This window comes from Pieris rapae, chromosome 8 (genome assembly GCF_905147795.1).
Source record: "Pieris rapae chromosome 8, ilPieRapa1.1, whole genome shotgun sequence".
NCBI lineage: Eukaryota > Metazoa > Arthropoda > Insecta > Lepidoptera > Pieridae > Pieris > Pieris rapae.
The window spans coordinates 1,092,187-1,110,033 of NC_059516.1; the positions used below are offsets into that span (position 1 = coordinate 1,092,187).

A 17,847-nucleotide genomic window follows, 5' to 3' on the forward strand; every position below is an offset into this window, starting at 1 on the left:
GGATAATATTACATGAATGAGATAAATTATATTATCACAGTTCCCAGTTTTTTTAAATTTGAGTTAAAAATTTCAGTTTTAATTAAATTCTATGGGGTTAAAGTTCATGCTTCTCCATATTCTTGTAAGAATATACACCGTTGGAAAATATGTAATACAATGTGGAAAAAAAAAGTTTTTTGACCATAATTTTAATTTAAAATTTGATTAATTATCACGATTTATAAATTAAATTTGGTAAGTAAATGTTATATTTACAAGTGATTTCCTTAAAACCAAGAGTTGACCTTATTAGGAGCTTGAGAAATGCCTTATCGTATAGTATAGACATTAAGCAGCACAGTTTCCGTGAGAATTGCTTTTTACGATTAAAACAAAAATTATCATTTTATTATGGAGTTTTCAAAACAATGAAATATCAAAGAATAGATAATTTTTATGAGGCAAGGTTTTGAATTCACAATTTTTTTAGTCATCTACAATCAGACTCTTCGCTTCGGGTTTTATGATTTTACAAAATTAGTAACTTCTTTCTTTGTATCTAATGCTTTTTTACTTAGACCAGAATTCGAGTTTCAGATTAAGGTAATTCTTGGTGATCGGATTTAAAAAGTCTTAAAAAACTTTATTTTGGAAAATAAGATTATTAAGGTATCACTTATTCCACGTCATTAAGTTCGAACCTGTTGGCATCCCTACTCATCTTGAATGTATTTTATTGCAATTGTTGTCTAAGAAGTGAAATAAAGTGAATTGTCATCATCAGATGTTAAGGCAGAATACAAAATACGTCCGTCGTTCCACAACTGAGTGTTTCTAATTTGTTAAGCTAGTTTTAGCCACTATGTGGAACCAGGCGCCTACTGAAGTATTTCCGAACTAATTCGACTTAAATTCCTTCAAGAAAAAACGTACCAATTCATGAAAAAATAAAATTTTCAAACATTATAACAATACAAATATGATGTCCTATTTATATTATATAGTAGATAAAATACAAACAATTGTATACCACTACCACCGGTAACATTGTGTACCGAGGACATAGGAGAACAGGACGCCACAAAATAGGAGGATAGAAGTTATAGAACCGGTAACAGGAAGACAGTCAAGACGGTCAAGACATTGACGCAGAACCGCAGTGAGTGGCGATTAATCCTCAGACAAGAGTCCGGCTCTTATTGAAAGAAGAAAACATTATTATTATACCAACCACTTTTTAGTATATTATGTATTAATAAAACGTACCAATAAACGCCACGAGGTCCTGTACCTCGATCTCGCCATTTTTTAAAATGGTCCTCACATCTAGCCAATGGCTTTGTTCTAACACGTTCACTTTATCTATCGGCTTCACTATCTCTTGGTCATTAACACTATAGAACGGGCACTTTTCGTTTGTTTTAATATACACTTTTGTTGGTGACGATACAGATACTGAAAATTAAGGTGCTTTAGACTTTATTTGGCTTAAATATTTCTGTATAGTATAAGTAAAGCTAGTTAATATTTTTGAAGTGAAACTTCTTTAGGCGCATTAGGGTAAAATTTTTACGAAATGTCATGATGAAGATGAGCAGCGTTTTTGACGAAGAAAAGGAAGAAAGCGATTGAGATCGCTTGAGAGAGAGTGAGAAAAAGAGATCGAAAAATATATATGTATAAAAAATACACGCTATTGGTCGATGTATTCGTTTAGTAGTTACATATTAGAACTTTAGATGTAAATTCAGATTCAGAAGATTTTGTATTTAATTACATCATTAGCACGTATACAGTGTGTATATAGAAAAACATGGAGCGATCATATACTGGAACATGATCATCTATTGGGGCTTTTACCAAGTAATAATTAATTTACAAAGAAGTTTCTACTACTACTGACATGTGTACTTTGTACGCACGCACTTTTTTAAAATTAATTTCCAGATCTCTTTTATAATAATATGTTAAATGCTTTAAATTAAACTTATCTTAGATTTTTTTATTAATTTTTATAAAAATTGTAATTCTCATGTGCAAATTTATTCACAGTAGTTATGAATGGTCAAAAATTAAGCAATTCGTTTCTCAACTGTTGAGTCAGAAATATCACGTCACTGGCCAAATAAGATAAGTCTAAAGCACCTTGATCGCCACAATTCCTTCGAAAAGTCCGCGGCCTCGGTGGACTGATTCCACCATTCACTGGAAGCCTCTCTTCTACCATTTTGCACCATTTTCACTTCACATATCACATTACTGTAATCAGAAAATCGTCATGTCTATCGAACCTATCTTCGACTCTTTACCAATGTCTTTGAACGAATTAGATTTATTATAAGTATATGTATTCAGTATCATAAATATCTTTGACAAACAAATTTATTTACATTTTATATATCAAAGTAAGGCGGAGGAAAACGGGTCGGTTCGACTCAGGGTCAACAGGTAATTGTGGTATTGAGTTCTCATTTTTTCTCGGTCTCAATGCTATTTTAGATATCCGATATTATTTTCGATTTGTAAAAATTTGCCTCTATAACGTATGGCTAAACAACAAACCGTAACATTGCGAAATGGAAGCTATGAATGGTGATGGCATTGCAATCAGAGCATTTCGCGTTGCAACACAATAGGTGCAGTTGTTCCGGGAATTTCTATACATACTGTATCCATTTTTATATAACAAAAGCTGAATATTAAACCTTTAAATTTGCAATTATTTAAACTTGACAGAATAGAAATGATGTAGGAAATTATGTATGCAAATCTTGCATGCAAAAGTCGTGGGCAATGATTTCGTATCAATAGTTCCGGTTGGTCAAGGGCTAGTGGGTTGAAACTGTGGGATGGTACACGCTATCCTATTAGATTTACTTATTAGATAAGAAATCTTATGTGTCTAGTTGATATCAATTATCACATTAAAAGGTCCACTTTTTAGTGGATTCGATTGAGTGTTTTAGGTGGCATTTTGACTATTAACTCGTTTAATTTAAATATATTTACAGCGTTTTTATCACGTAAATAACAAGTCTATTTTAAATTTATAATATACTTATGTATTTTTTTAAATAATGGTATCCATCATTTAACCAATAAGAAATATATTCTAATTGCCTCATGATTATTAAATTTGAGCCGGTTTCAAAGCCATTATTAAAGGTTCAATGTTGATCTTTCGCAAGAGCCATGTTGCAAATATTATGTTTGTAAGTCAAGTACATTTTCAAAACGCCGGTAGATAAAGGATGAGGCAACACATCGTAACTTTAATGGACCGAACTGAGCCGTGACGAAATGATCTTATACGTGTGAAAGTAAATAGGGTTAAACGCACTGCATCACAGTTAACACATCAGGTTTTCGAGACACAGACGACTTTCTGAAAACGGATTTCGTGTTTGAGGAATTTTTGTATCACTTTCACTCTTGGAGCACCGACGACGCGTCCGTTCGCTAGCGCAGCGCTGGCCCTACTAGCGTTGACGTTCTCTCCCTCCGTATGCGGTTGCGTGGGCGCACCTGAATTGTCCATTTAGGTATCACCCCTAACTTGTCTTGCAAGGAAACAAACTCGTGCGTTGTTAGAATCGCCATGTTTGTAATCTTAAATCATGGCATGCACGCACGCTTAGTTTCTAGATAATGACTTTATTTTCGATGTAGTAATTTTACTGGTAAAAAACTATTGTTTACCTTGTGAGAGTTTCGTTTCGTTATATGGTCATTGAAATAAATATACAACTGAAATGGCAAGCTAAACATCCATACATGGTGTATGTTGTGGAATATAATAAATTCTACATTATTTATAAAAAAATATAATTAAATATTAATGATTTTCAAGTGATTGAAATAGATTTTCCACTTTAATAGATATTGAAGAAATGTGTTTTGTGTAACTGAAAGACTAACTTACTTTATTACGACATCTTACATATTAGAATAGGAAAAGTAACAACAATTTATTGTTGTAACTTAGCGATGTCTTCCAGGCAACCATTGAATCAAAACATCATCTTCGACTTTACTACTGATTTCTACATTCATTTAATTTTACAACAAAAAGTCGCACGATAAGCTTAAAGCATGTCTGGCTCCTAAAAGCTCATTCACACGTAAGTCCTTATGAGATTCTATTTGTTTATGTACCAGGAGGTAAACGGATAGGAGACTCATATGATGATAACTGGCGGTATCATCATCACTCACAGTGCTGGAGGCCTCGCAAGTGCGTAGCCAGCCTTTTTATTGATAAAAAGCTTGCCAACGCTCGGCACACTGTTACATCGTTAAATAAATCACAAAATACTATTTTTAATGTGACAAGCACATATAAGCAAACATGACATACACGAAGAGATCAAATATAAAAACAAAACAAAACAATTACTTATCAAAACAAAAAATTACTAGTAAAAAAAAAACATATATCGATTTTAATGTGTGAAGTGAGCAACTATGGATATCCAGACCAAAACAAATGGAATAATGGTATAAAATAAAACATTGTACGCTCTTTTCTTGTAGGACCCTAAGTCGAACCAAAGTCAAAGTAAGAAAATAATTTAATAACCAGCTTCTAGCATTGTAAAATGAATTAACATTAGCCAATTGGTCTGATTGTCTGCAGCCGGCGACCGGCATCGGAGTCGCATTTCAGAAAACAGGTTTAATACTATTCTTAGTACCTATTGAGATGTAAATGTTAGGGCTTACGTAACAAGTAAACTAATACTGACTGAGTTATTGGAACATGAATAATTACAGAAATACATTACATCTGTGGCGTAATGAATAGATAAAATATATTTTTCAACTCTATTTCGTTCCGTTTGGAGTAGAGACTCTTTGGCAATGGGCTTCAAGTGCACAGGCGCTAATTTAAGATGTCATTTGGAGTCTGATTAGTACCGGTGACTCCAGAGCATGGGCCAAACATTTTAAATTTGTTATAATTTCATCTGTATCTGTTTTTTTTTGTGATAGTAGAGTTATCCATTGAAGCATCAGGATAGGTTCAAATGCTGTATTATCTGTATTTATTTCCCCGGAGTTGGTATCGACTAAAAGATGTAGGGTTTCTGCAGAAATTGCTCACGGTGTCCTCCACAATGGAGGATACCAACTCCGGGGAAATAAATACAGATAATACATTTTCTATAGCTGTGATACTTTTTTAACATTTAACACCTTTTGTCTTCAGTCACCTTGACCACGCACGCTGTAAAGCACGCGAAACGTCGGTTAAATTTAAAATTATGTTTAAATAATGTTTAAAAAAATAAAATTATGTTTAAATAATTATGAGTTTAAATACAATAATGCATAACTTCAATCCGTTAAAAAAGTATTTTTGTTTAAATGTGTAAAAGTTATGTTAATAAAAGACAACTGATAAACTATCTTCAATATACACAAAGCTAAAGGCGAATGTTACATATCTATGTTTGTGTGTGTGTAACACTTTTCATAAATATGTAATAAGTTTTGTTTGCAGGGATTATTCGTCATCTAAAAAAGAATTTATTGTCTATGGCATAGTAGAATCTAAGCTCGCGATACTAAAATCTTTCGCTTTCCTGAAATCTGTTGTACAATGAATATAACAATATTAAAATTCAGGGCATGCAGATTGCATCGTGCATCAAGCAATTTCCGGCTCCGTGTATCAAGATTTTGCAATAAGCGACCATGTTAATAGATCGATTGCACTGTTGCAAATTGTCCTTCCTACATGATATTTAACATGAGATTGTGTTGCTTGCATTTAATTCAGAATTCTTTTACTGTTCTAATTACTTCCTTATAGACTCGTTAACTAATTGGGCATTAGTTAACGTTGCTCAAAGATTTAATTATTTTAACTAAAATTAAAATTTACTATTAATACCTACTATATATTGGAGTGGATTGGGGCGAACTATTGGATAAACATAGTTAAATTAATTAAAAGCAAATAGCCAGCATATATTATATGATTCTCCGCAAATTGGTTTAAAATATCTACAATGCATTTATGAAAAAACGTGTGTGTATTATGTACACGCGTTAGAAGTTATAGAAAAAACGACACAAACAGTAGAAAAAAGACATTTAACACATTGAAAGTTTTATTAGAACGCATTATTTAGTTAAACAAAGTTTATTTAAATACCATAAAAACACTAAAAAGTAGCTAACTTCAGGGTGGCCGGTTATTTTGTAACAGGTTTAGGCGCGCGAATCGTAAATTTACGCGTATCATTTTTCGCGCCAAAACAAGTATAACTTCATACTATGCAAGTATAAATAATAAAAATGAAACAATATGTATATTAATACGTAAAAAGCTATTATTACGTTTCCATTTCCTGTCATTTCGATTACGAAAACTGATCACTAACATGAAATCAATAGCGTTTGTTACATAATGTTAAAGAATGCTTGGAATGTGAATAATATAGCGGCTTGCTCAAATTAAATTGTCTCTAGACAAATCCATACGATAATGTTTATTATTGTATAAAAAGTTCATTGACAAGCGAGAGATAATAAATTTAATTTTCGTAATAAAGGTGCAATTAGTATGAAATGGAAATGGTATATATAGCTGGAGCGATATTTCCTATTATTTGTATGCCTATTTCATAAAGTACCTGTCTCTTTTCATCGCAGCGTAAACACAATTTGATGGAGAGAGACCAAATAATATTTTTGTTAGTTATTTCCTCATTCTCATGTTCGAACTTTGTGGTGATCAACTCTTATTATAGTGTGAGGGTGATGGATTACTTAATCGGTCCATCTGGTTGGAGAACAGCCACTCAACCCTTCTTAACCTTGTGTGTTACGAAAAACGATCTGTGTCCCAAAATTCTCAACACACAAAACAGTGCAATTAGACTAATCAAGTTGTAATTAATTATAGAAAATATCTTTGGTATCAATTTTCCTTTACAAAATTATAACTTTGATAAGGTTTTATATATATGACGGCGAATCTACGGTTTATAATGGTTGGCATTTAGAATTAGTAAATCTATCAATAGATTGTTTTCCCACAACGCATACGATATTAGAAACTGCGTTGAAGCAAAAAATAAGTGAATGTGAGAATCGCGCGAAGAGAATGCTCAAATCCATCAGACTTCTTAATAAATTTATATACATAGTATTTTTTTAACCTGGCAACAAAATTAAAAAAAAAATCAGCGTTAAAAACGAATGGCGGAGTGTTTCTTGCTAGTATTTTTTGTCCGTTTTATTTCTAAAACTTTCCGTTAACGAACTTGATATTCTGAAGTATTTAAAAGTTCAGAGCAATGTTGGCATCAGCGTGCTTCTCCATCTTAGGGTCGTAGGTTCGATGTCCGACAGTGTAGCAATGAACATTCTATGTACGCATTTAATATTCGCTTAGATAGTGATTGAAAACATCGTGAGGAAACCGGTAAGACCCAAAAAAGTAGACAGCGTGTTTAAAGAACAAGCTGATCACCTGATGAAACAAATATTGAAATTATTGAAATCTGAGGCCGAAACCTAAAAAGGTTGTATCGCCACTGATTTATTTAATCAGTGGCGATACAACCTTTTTACAAACCTTAATATAAAACTTCAACGTGATATAATCTCTATAGGATAAAAGTATGATAGTTTCATACTCTCTGTGACCCGATTTTTAATCCAGTTTTATTCGGACGTCCGGTTATTTCCGACGAAATAGTAATTCTTTCAGATTAAAAGTTATACATATCAAATAAAAAAAAGACTGTGTGTACTTATGTACACACACTAGAAGTTATACTTCCTTGGCGTATGGAAAAAAATAACTAAAATGCAGTAGTGATTAACGATAAATATTAAAATTTATCAAAAAGATTTTATCTAAATAAATAAATTATTAGTAAATACTATCACCGTCGTATATGAAATTGATTTAAAAACACCAAAGGAATATTTATTTATTCACACTGTTTAATTGTACTGTTACGAAACACGTGTTCTAAATATAAAAAACTAGAATATACAACTTGAACATAGTTATCGATTCATGCCACCTAGACATAACTTTACAATGTCGAATTTAGGTGTTGGTGCGCGCATCCTAAAAATTCACTCTCATCATTTTTCTCCATCGCGCCAAAAGAAGTACATATAACTTCAATGCACAATCAACCACATAAAAAAGCCATTCAAATGACTTATTTATTATCCTATTGCCATAATAATAAGAATAGTTAAGGTAGTTGAGTCATAATTATTGCTTTTATTTTTTCGAATTTCACTTGTAACTTCTGTGAAGGTGACTAATTTGGTACATCGTGGTTCAACATGCAGGCACCCATACCCGTGTTGGATACCTCTGTTTCCTTGCGTTCATAAATAAACAACGTATATAGAACAAAAATACAAAAATTGGTAAAGCTGGTCAAGCACCAAATAGCAGTATTATGAAACTCCACTTAACGAAATGGTACATTATTTGCAATCGTTGCGTACAAGTTGTGTTGTCAGATGATCTATTGAATGATATTTATTTATTTTATTAAAGTATTCCTACGGCTACTCATTAAACAATATTTAAATAATTATTTTATACACAAAAGCCAAAACGGAATACACATTCAAATATAAACATAAAGCACAGTTTTACAAAGCACAAATTCATACTAAATTCTAAATTATACGTTCTAAGAGCTATTGATTTTTAAGATTATAAGAAATTACTAAATCTGAAATTCTATATCGTTTCATGATCAGTCTAGGAAAGTTTGTGATCATCCTGCGCCTGACACACGCCATAAATCTTTGGGTTTAAGAAAGGCCTCACGACGTTTTCCTTCACAGTTTGAGCGAATGTTAAACGCGCACATAGAAAGTCCGTTGGTGTAGCCGGGGATCGAACCTGCGACCTCAGAGAGTCACACGTCTGAGCCACTAACCACTATTGTATTGTCATTCGAACGTTTTTTGCATCTAGCAACTTCAGCTTATGAAGTATCATATATCTAATATAAGTATATATATATATATAAGTATATATATCACATAATACAACTACGAGGCTAAGTAAGCCTATGTTTACTAGAATTTACGCAAATAGTATATCTCAAGGATGTTACTTATGATACGTGAGAAACCGTTTTTGTGTGAAAATACTTCTCATGACAAACATTGAATAAAAATCAACGGCACGTTTAAATATTATAGTTAAAGTTAGCTATATTTATTTGATACTCCTACAGCTAACTTAAACTATATAACAAGAAACAGCGTGCTAAAAATATAGCCAAAGATGAAATACATCTAATATCTAAAATTCTCGTGTCACAATGTTAGTTCCCATACTCCTCCGAAACGGCTCTACCGGCACTTATGAAAAATGTAATATTCATATGTGAATATTCAGTCCACCCCTCAACTTTATTTTTCAGACATTTTTTTGCTTTTATTTTTTTATGATACAGCCTTAAAAAAATACATACAACCCTTAATTTTCATCCCTCTACGATTAACCCCAAAAATTCGAAAAATTCACAGAACAACCTAAACCGAACAGTCGGTGGCGTAGCATAGCAAAAAGTTCCATGTTGGTTTGTACTAAACGAAGTTCGCGGGGGCTTAAAAAAGGTTCGTTAGGAATTAAGAATAAAAATTATTAAATATTTAACTAAGCAATACCTAATTGGGCTTATGGTATGGTCAGGATATGTACTTGGGTATATGTGGGGTGTTTTTATACACACATATATTGAAGTTTTTATATATCTCCATATATAAAAGAATGTTTGCTGAAGGTTTAAATCGTGTGTTGCTAGGTAACAATATTTTTGTAGGCCAAGTAATGTGACCTGTTAATCGAAATCAATATCACAGAGCTCATGGCATGTTGGGTGTAATTACACAGATAATAAATATATATTTTGTAAGGCAAAATCCGAATTCCATAAAAAGAATATGGTGTTTGAATGAATTTAATGATAAATTATCTATGACACTATAAATATTCATAGGATTATAGATATATACAGTATACACTATAGACACTATAATTTTTATAAACCATGTACATATAAGGACTCCAAGTAGGCTGAAATTAGTTTAAAAAAAATCCTATTGATAAGTGAGATTTTTTGTCTCCCAGTGTATAGAGAAAAATATTACATACATTTCAGATACACAGATAATCCGGAATATATTTTTCAGTTTTAATAATTTTCGAGGTGAATAATAATAATTGATATGCGGTTACAAGTAGGTGTTGAAGCAAATACACAAATTCCAGCGCCTACGCGTTTACAATTTACACATATTCGACATACTTGTCAAATCCAAGTTTCCCAAACGGGAAAGTTACATTCGAATAAACTAAAAAGTTTTTAATGGTTCTTATGGAAATTCATATCTAAATGAATTCTCGTTTTGAAGTCAAATTTGACAAACTTTATATAGAATAATGCTAAGCAAATGGCGTATCTTTTAAATATATTTCGCTTCTAATTTTATTTAAATAACCCGATATAACAAAAAAAATCAACCCACCAACACAATTCTCCCAATAATTATTTTGCATTATTGTTATGAATATTCATTAATAACACAGACAATTGAAAGTTATTTTGAATATGCAATTACCACAATTATAGTTGTTAGGTAAGTGGCTTGCAATTTGCCAGGAAATATATAATATTTATTCATTCGATTTAATATATGTAATTAAAAAGAATTTCACTTAGTTCAGCGCCCTCTATTTATAGTCTTTGTAAAGTAGGCGTAATCGAAATACAGTACTTTGAACGCTCCATAGATGGCGTTATAAAACAAAGTGAAACACGTCGGAGTCCGCGCGAAGGCTCAGATTTATTTATTTCTAGTGCATAATTCGGTCTGCAACTCTTCAGTTTAAGTAAATATTATTTGTAGCTTTCTAATCCGAACATATAAAAGTAATATAAAATTCCACGAACCTTTGTTTTCGCTTTGTTTAGGAGAATTTTGCCACTGGTGTCGCACTTTCTGAGACCATGCGAGGCCTTTTCTGCGGCTTCTTTCTTGGACACTGCAAGACATAACGCTAATTGTACTAGGAACGAATATGTATTATCCATATCCCTGCATTTAACTGACTGAATGTTATGAAAGCTTTTATCAAGATAAGAATGTTTGCTATACTCTTTATTAACGTGATATACAGGATTTTTATTGGGTCATGAGATTACAGCCATTGATACTGTATTAAACTACCGGTTTTATAAAAAAATTGTATATATACTTCGCTTATTTAAAATAGAAGAAACCTGTACCGAAATCAATACCTACTTTAAAAATACCTGTTAGATCTTCCAATTAGTTTGGAAGTTATTGAGGAGCGATTAAAAACAATTACTATACAACACACACTTTGAAATAGTATAATATGTTTGATCAATTTTTAAATTCAAAGATGTAAAAAGGCCAATGTAAAAATAATTGTGAATTTAAAAAAATACGTACATGATAATCTTCTTTTCTTCAGTCTTTTCTTCATCAGATATGTCTACCCAGTCATCACTCCTGTCGCTTCGATCACTGACGCTGGTCTCGCTACTGGGTACTTGGAAGAGCACCTCTTGTCCATTATAACTTAAGACAGATCTTTGGCCATAAATACTGTTTGTCTTTTGCTCACTTGATACAGTTGATTGGCTTATGTTGGATACGTTATCAAAAGAAAGACGTTTCTGAACAGCTGACGGCAATTGTTTTTTCATAGTATTCAGTTTAATCATGCTTGGACTATTGGGTATGCTCTCATAGCAATGAGATAAAGAAACACCATCTGGATGCTTGATCGAGTCGTAAATATTTTCAGTTTCATTGTAATCTGATATTATTGAATCTCTTTTAGTTTTTGGACTGTTTTCCTTTGATTTTGGAGGACGAGGCGGTATCCGCTCATAGATTCTATCTGAACCTATTTTCTCGTAACTAACTGTTGAAGTGCCACTGACAGATTTTGTTATGGAATAGTTCTTATTGTTAGCTGAATATGGGTTATAATTTTCAGCAATTTGAATTCCAGAACTAGACGCATGGCAATATGGTTTAACCGGAGACTTACAATACTCGTATCCATCATCGCTGTCACCATCTCCCCTAGTTCTTTCCTCAAGTTGACTACCACATGTTTCATAATTATGAAGACTGCTTTCGTCACCTTCTGGATGTGACCTCATTTCTAAAAGGCATTGATATATATTCTCAACGGGCGGGCTTTCCTCAACCTTTGGAATTTCTGGAAGGGGACAATTTATTTTTGAAACTCTATCGCTTTTGACTGCGACAACTACAACGTTATCGTCTCGAGGTTCTAAAATTTCATAGTCGTCTTCAACTTCGTCTTTTGGAGGTTTTGTAGTAAAAGCGACTAACACTTCTCTGTTATACGCCTCTATTAAATTACTTTCGAAATCAGAAGCATTCTGAGACTGATTACTTTCAATTTCAATTGTTTGAGATTCAGAATTATCACTCGGTTGAGATTCATCATTTTGGAAAGTGTTATTTGGTTGTTCATTGTTACATGATCCAGACGAATCATTCATTATAATACTTACAAATCCATAAGAATTTTCAGAATTTGGTTTATCACAATCTGCGTACATTTGGATACTTTTTCGCCTCCAGAGAAAAGACTCATTAGGCGTTATTGAATTTTCAATGTCTTGTGGAATTAGTTTTTTTTCTTTGTTTGTAAGAGATTCACATACATTATCATTATTTGAAGTAGCAGGAGAAGGTTCACTGCCTTCTTCCTGTATAATTTCAACTACATGTAATGGTAACTTCTCCGAATGAATATAATTAGTTTTAAATTTTTTCTTATCATATATTGGTTCTTTCTTTTTAAAAGATTCAGATTGCGTGATTTTAACTACTTGTTTAGTTGATGAGTCGACTAGAACCGGTTTAATTGTTTTTATTTTAGGTATACCATCTTTAAGTACAAGATTTTTTGTTACTACAAGTGATGATTTCTTTTCAGGTACTTTCGGTTTTTCTTTATTTGTTATTACATTGTCAACCCCTCGATTTCGTTGCAACGTATTCGTTTGATTTGATTGAGCATTAATTTCACATTCAAACTTTTTAATAGCGCTTTTGACAACATTATTTTGTTTTTGGCTGTCTGTCTTACTTATAATTTTACTTGGACTGCCATCAACAGAGTCTGATCCACTCGGACCATTAGAATCAGGATATTTTAAACGTTTTTTAGGAGATTTTGGAATTCTATTCCCATCAGATTTCGAGCGTATCACGCGAATTTTGCTATTAGAATTGTCAGATAGCACTAATTTATCGATAGAATCCATACTAGAGCATCTTTTTCTACTGTTACGTTTTCTTGAACCTCTCCTGTGTCTTTGTACAACAATTTTAATGTTTGGACTGGAACTTAGTGTTGATGATGGAGTTGAGCTGTTACTAGCGGAATATGCTGACTGTAAGTCTTCAAATGTTTTAACTAATTTTGATTGTTTGACTATTCCGGTTGAACTATTGTTTACTAAATCATTGAACTTCTTAGTTAATTCTGAAACTTTGTTACTTGTTATAGTCATTGTTGTTACAATGGGTGGACGACGGTGTAAGGTAGACGCATTTTTTATTTTAAAACTAACTTTTCTGTGTTGCTGTTCAATTCTTTTCTTCATCGAAGTAGGAATGTCTATTGGATTAGATTTATCTTTCAGATTAGGCTTTATATTAACATCTTTTCCTCCTCCTGTACTTCGAGTGTCATCACTAGTAGTAATTGCTATTTGTGCATAATGCAGTGTTGGTTCTTGTCTGGCCTGCCTGTATTCTTTTGATTGTTTTAGAGTGGAATTTAAAAACGCTTGCTTCGCTTCATTCACAGTTTTTCGTTGATATGAAGGTGACATTGGCGGTTTCATCGGCACTGTGTAAACACATTTTTCGCTAAGGCTATGTTTATGTTTGATAGCCATATCTGTTTCTGGTAAAATAAAATTCTTTAAAAGCGCTTTAATAGTGCCACGATCTTTTCCATCTGTGTTAAAGTTTTTGATGGATGAAATGATTGTATTTGTTGCAATTGCTTCACCTTCCATTAGGTTGTTAAAAAGCATTTGTGTTGAATCTCTCCGACCGGTTTTCTACGCCATCTGAAACAATTTATGAGAAGTGAGTATTTGAGTGGGAAGAAGTATTTTGCATTCGTAATTGAATGTGGTACGATTTTGGTTCATTCGTTTAGTGATTATGTCACTTGAATATGAGCTAATTTCTCGGTAGATAGTGAAACTTAGTATAATGAACGCGTGTAATATTTTTTTATAAAGAGCGTATTGTTTGGTGTACTCTCACGTTATTGCATTAAACAGGAGAGTGCTGTAAGATATCAAAGAAATTGTTTCCTTCTATTGGACCAAAGAATAATTAAAGAGGATACGTGAAATATATACAATAGAATTTGTGTTGCATTACATCGTATTTTTTATAATAAATATAAGATTTTTGTTATTTTACTTAATTACAGAAATTACGACGAATTACGACTCGCGACCCCTCTGGCATTGAGTGTACATGGGCGGCGGTATCACTTAACATCAGGTGAGCCTGCTGCCGGTTTGCCCCCTGTTCTATAAAAAAATGATTTACGTTCTGCCTGGACATGGAATGTTACCGTGGCCATGAATTTTACGAAGTAATCACTAAACTATACACGATCTAGTTGATAGTCTGTATTGATTACATATCTCAACAAAAGCATAAGGTTTTATTTAGTTTAACGTGATTTAAGCACCCACGTGACATAAGGCCTCTTAAGGTTTTAAAGAAATTTAGAGGTTGTTGACACGAGTCTTATTTGTCAGGTAACAGCCGGTTGTCTATGACCTTGACAGATAACTTTTTGCTAACGCTATTCATACAATATTGACTCGTCTCAATTTCGCACTCGTGCCTAGTAGGTAATAAATAATACTTCAATTCGAATCGTTTTATCTAACACTTTACTTGTTGGATACTATGTGATAAACTAACTACTCATTTGAAAAAAAAACAACGATATTACTCAGCTACAAAACTTATGTTGTCTTCGATTCGACTGTATTAAGTAGGTAAAGGAAAATGTCTGTAAGTACAATTCTAGACCGTCTTTTAGAGATGCATGTCTAATCGAACACCTGTGTAAAATCCGCATAGACAATATGTTTTTTCATGTCAAAGAGCCAGTATTCTATGCAGAGTATCGTATTCGGAAAACACATTTTAAATAAAAATACAAAGCGAATTTAATTTCAATTTAAAGTCTTTATATACTTTTCTTTATTTCTTTCTGCCTATTGTAGTAGTTGTGCTTTGTTTCAAGTTCCTCACATCAACACCGACTAAGCAAAAAAAGTATTTTGTATCGCGAAGCCCAGAGATTGGACCGCTATTCAAGCCTTGACTTCTTTAAGCTATCGCGGAATATGTATGTTTAAAACAGTCAAGAGTTTCCAAAAATTGCGTTACGGACCTAATACTACAACGCTGCTTATAGCGCAAAATTACTTGCACCATGAGAACGCCCCACATACGGGGAATATACCATCACACAGCATAGCCAAATTTGGTATTACTTAGATGTATTCAATATTTTTTATTGTTTTCTTCCCTTTTGTACCTGTTTGAATTGTTTTGTAAATATTATCTAAATATCCCATCAGTGTGTAGTGTAATTGTTTGTTTCTATATATATTTGGATAGCTATTGGATAACGAAATAAATATATACGGCTGTGAGCACTTAATTAATGCGTGGAAAAGTTGCTATTAGGTTAAACAAATCTACAAAACCTGTATATTATATATTTATCATCTAAAGAGAATAAATTAAATTATTTTTTTACTAAAATATAGATCTTCATGGGGCTTTTTAGATATTATCTTAAAGACGATAAATGGGACTGCCATCGCACAAATTTAAATCACTGAACTTTTTTGAAACATATACGACAAATTAATAACCTTCTTGGAGTCGGTTAAAAAGAAAGTACAATATAATATTTAAGAACAATTATACTCGTGCGGTCATGCATTTTATTAACGCCATATTCATGCATTCGTCTCGTTAATCAAATATGGTAAATATTTTTTCAAATTTACCTATTATTTTAAAAAGGTTCAAATGTTAAATCACTTAACTTTCATGTTTAATTGCTTTTACCAACATTATAATTTGAGGTTTAAATACAAATACCAAAATACGATGTCTGCCAACTGGAAAGCAACAACTTGCTTGGATATTTTCCATATATTTGACAAGAATTAAAAAAGCATTTCAGATTATTAATTAGTGACTATAGAAGCTAAATAAAGTTTTATTTTTAATTCCGTTTAATTTAATTCAAATTCAGTATAAGAATTAGACTTACAGCAAAAGACATTGTACACACTTGTTTCACTAATCTTATCTGTGACTATTTTGTGTCACGTGATCAAGAAAATCATTTCGTTGTTGGTCGAGACATACCCACATATATGTAGGGTATATAGGTAGAGTAAGACAACTATATTTCCACCTCAGGTACATAAATTCTATACAAAGGCTATCGTTTGATTCAAAAAACTTTGCAGAAATTCAAGCATCACGCTTTAAGCACTTGGCTGTTTTTGAAGACTGGTGTGAATTGATTTAGTAATACTTTAGCGAGGGGCGGATTCAGATATCTAGAAGCATTGGGGCATAACGAGTGGAGACCTCTGGCCCCAAATTATTTTCCAATTAAAATTAAAAAGAAATCAGTCATGGTTTTTAATCAATAATTTATTGTAAAACCAAGTAAATTGTTTTGGTATTTAAAGAACGTATAAAAATATAAATACAGATCAAATTTCTGTTAATATTTAAGAATATAATCATGTTTCTATAAAGGTAAAGAAAAAAAAATATCAAAAGAAAAGTTGTTTACTACCTATATAGTCGGCATTTAAAACTTTTTTTATTCGAAGACTCTATTGTGCAGGCGCCGGGGGTTATAGTCCTTTAAACAAAATGATTATTTGTTTAATGTTGTATCCTGTCTTTATTATTTACCTTTATTTACATACAATTCAAAACAAATACCATAATACATAAAAATATATCTAATAACTAACAGAACTAAAAAAATATTATTTATATAAATTATATTCAGTTTTTCTTATGATGTGTGACAACCTTTATTTTTAGATTCCATTCAAAATCTATTCAACTTTGTTCGCGTGTTTTCCTGACCTTGTATCATTATAACGGAACGTCTCATTTCTAACGCATTCTTGACCAGTATCGTGCGATTTAAAAATAAGTATTTTATCATTATACAGAAAAACTTATAACATGAAACAATATTACGCTGAGAATTGACCCTAGTTGTACACCATCTCTGGCTGACTGATTGACCAAATCTCGGAAGGATTTACCTTTAGCTGACTTTGGTAGTTGGATATATTTTGTATTCGTTAAGTGTATACAGCAAGGAAATGCTGCCAGCGTTAGCCACTCTGCCACAGGGACCAATCTTTTTAAATTGGTTTTGATTTTCTTTTAAATTTTTTATTATTATTTGTAGGTTAAGAAAATTGTAAATACTGTATTCTTGATTGTATAAATAAATCAGTGTAAACCTATCATTATAATTTTATTGGATAACGCCCAAACCCAATAACCTATCTCAATTCATTTTTGACCTCATAAAAGTGTCTCAATGGCTATTGCCATTGTAGAAAATAAATGTATTCCAGTAAATATTTAAATAATAAAATTGTAAAATGAATGTTTAGTTAAATGTAATTTAAACATTTGTTTCATAAAAGGCAAGAGTTAAACGTAACGCGTTCAAACCCT

The 17,847-nt window shown here is 32.2% G+C and overlaps 1 protein-coding gene across 9 annotated transcripts in view; it reads right to left on the bottom strand.

Annotated features, from left to right (window-relative positions):
* Nucleotides 1–17,847, bottom strand: part of LOC111002141 (ephexin-1) — a 70,672-nt gene that overhangs the window by 21,245 nt on the left and 31,580 nt on the right. For 5 of the 9 annotated variants that reach the window (XM_045629086.1, XM_045629084.1, XM_045629085.1 and 2 more), the window contains 2 exons: nucleotides 11,464–14,141; nucleotides 10,938–11,029 (listed from right to left, as the gene is read on the bottom strand). In XM_045629086.1, the coding sequence (XP_045485042.1) occupies nucleotides 10,938–11,029; nucleotides 11,464–14,105 (2,734 nt within the window). In that variant the 5' untranslated portion in view covers nucleotides 14,106–14,141. Of the gene's footprint in view, nucleotides 1–1,248; nucleotides 1,438–2,127; nucleotides 2,298–3,322; nucleotides 3,466–10,937; nucleotides 11,030–11,463; nucleotides 14,142–17,847 lie in introns of those variants that run through there. The other 4 variants (XM_045629087.1, XM_045629088.1, XM_045629089.1 and 1 more) reach the window with 4 other exon arrangements.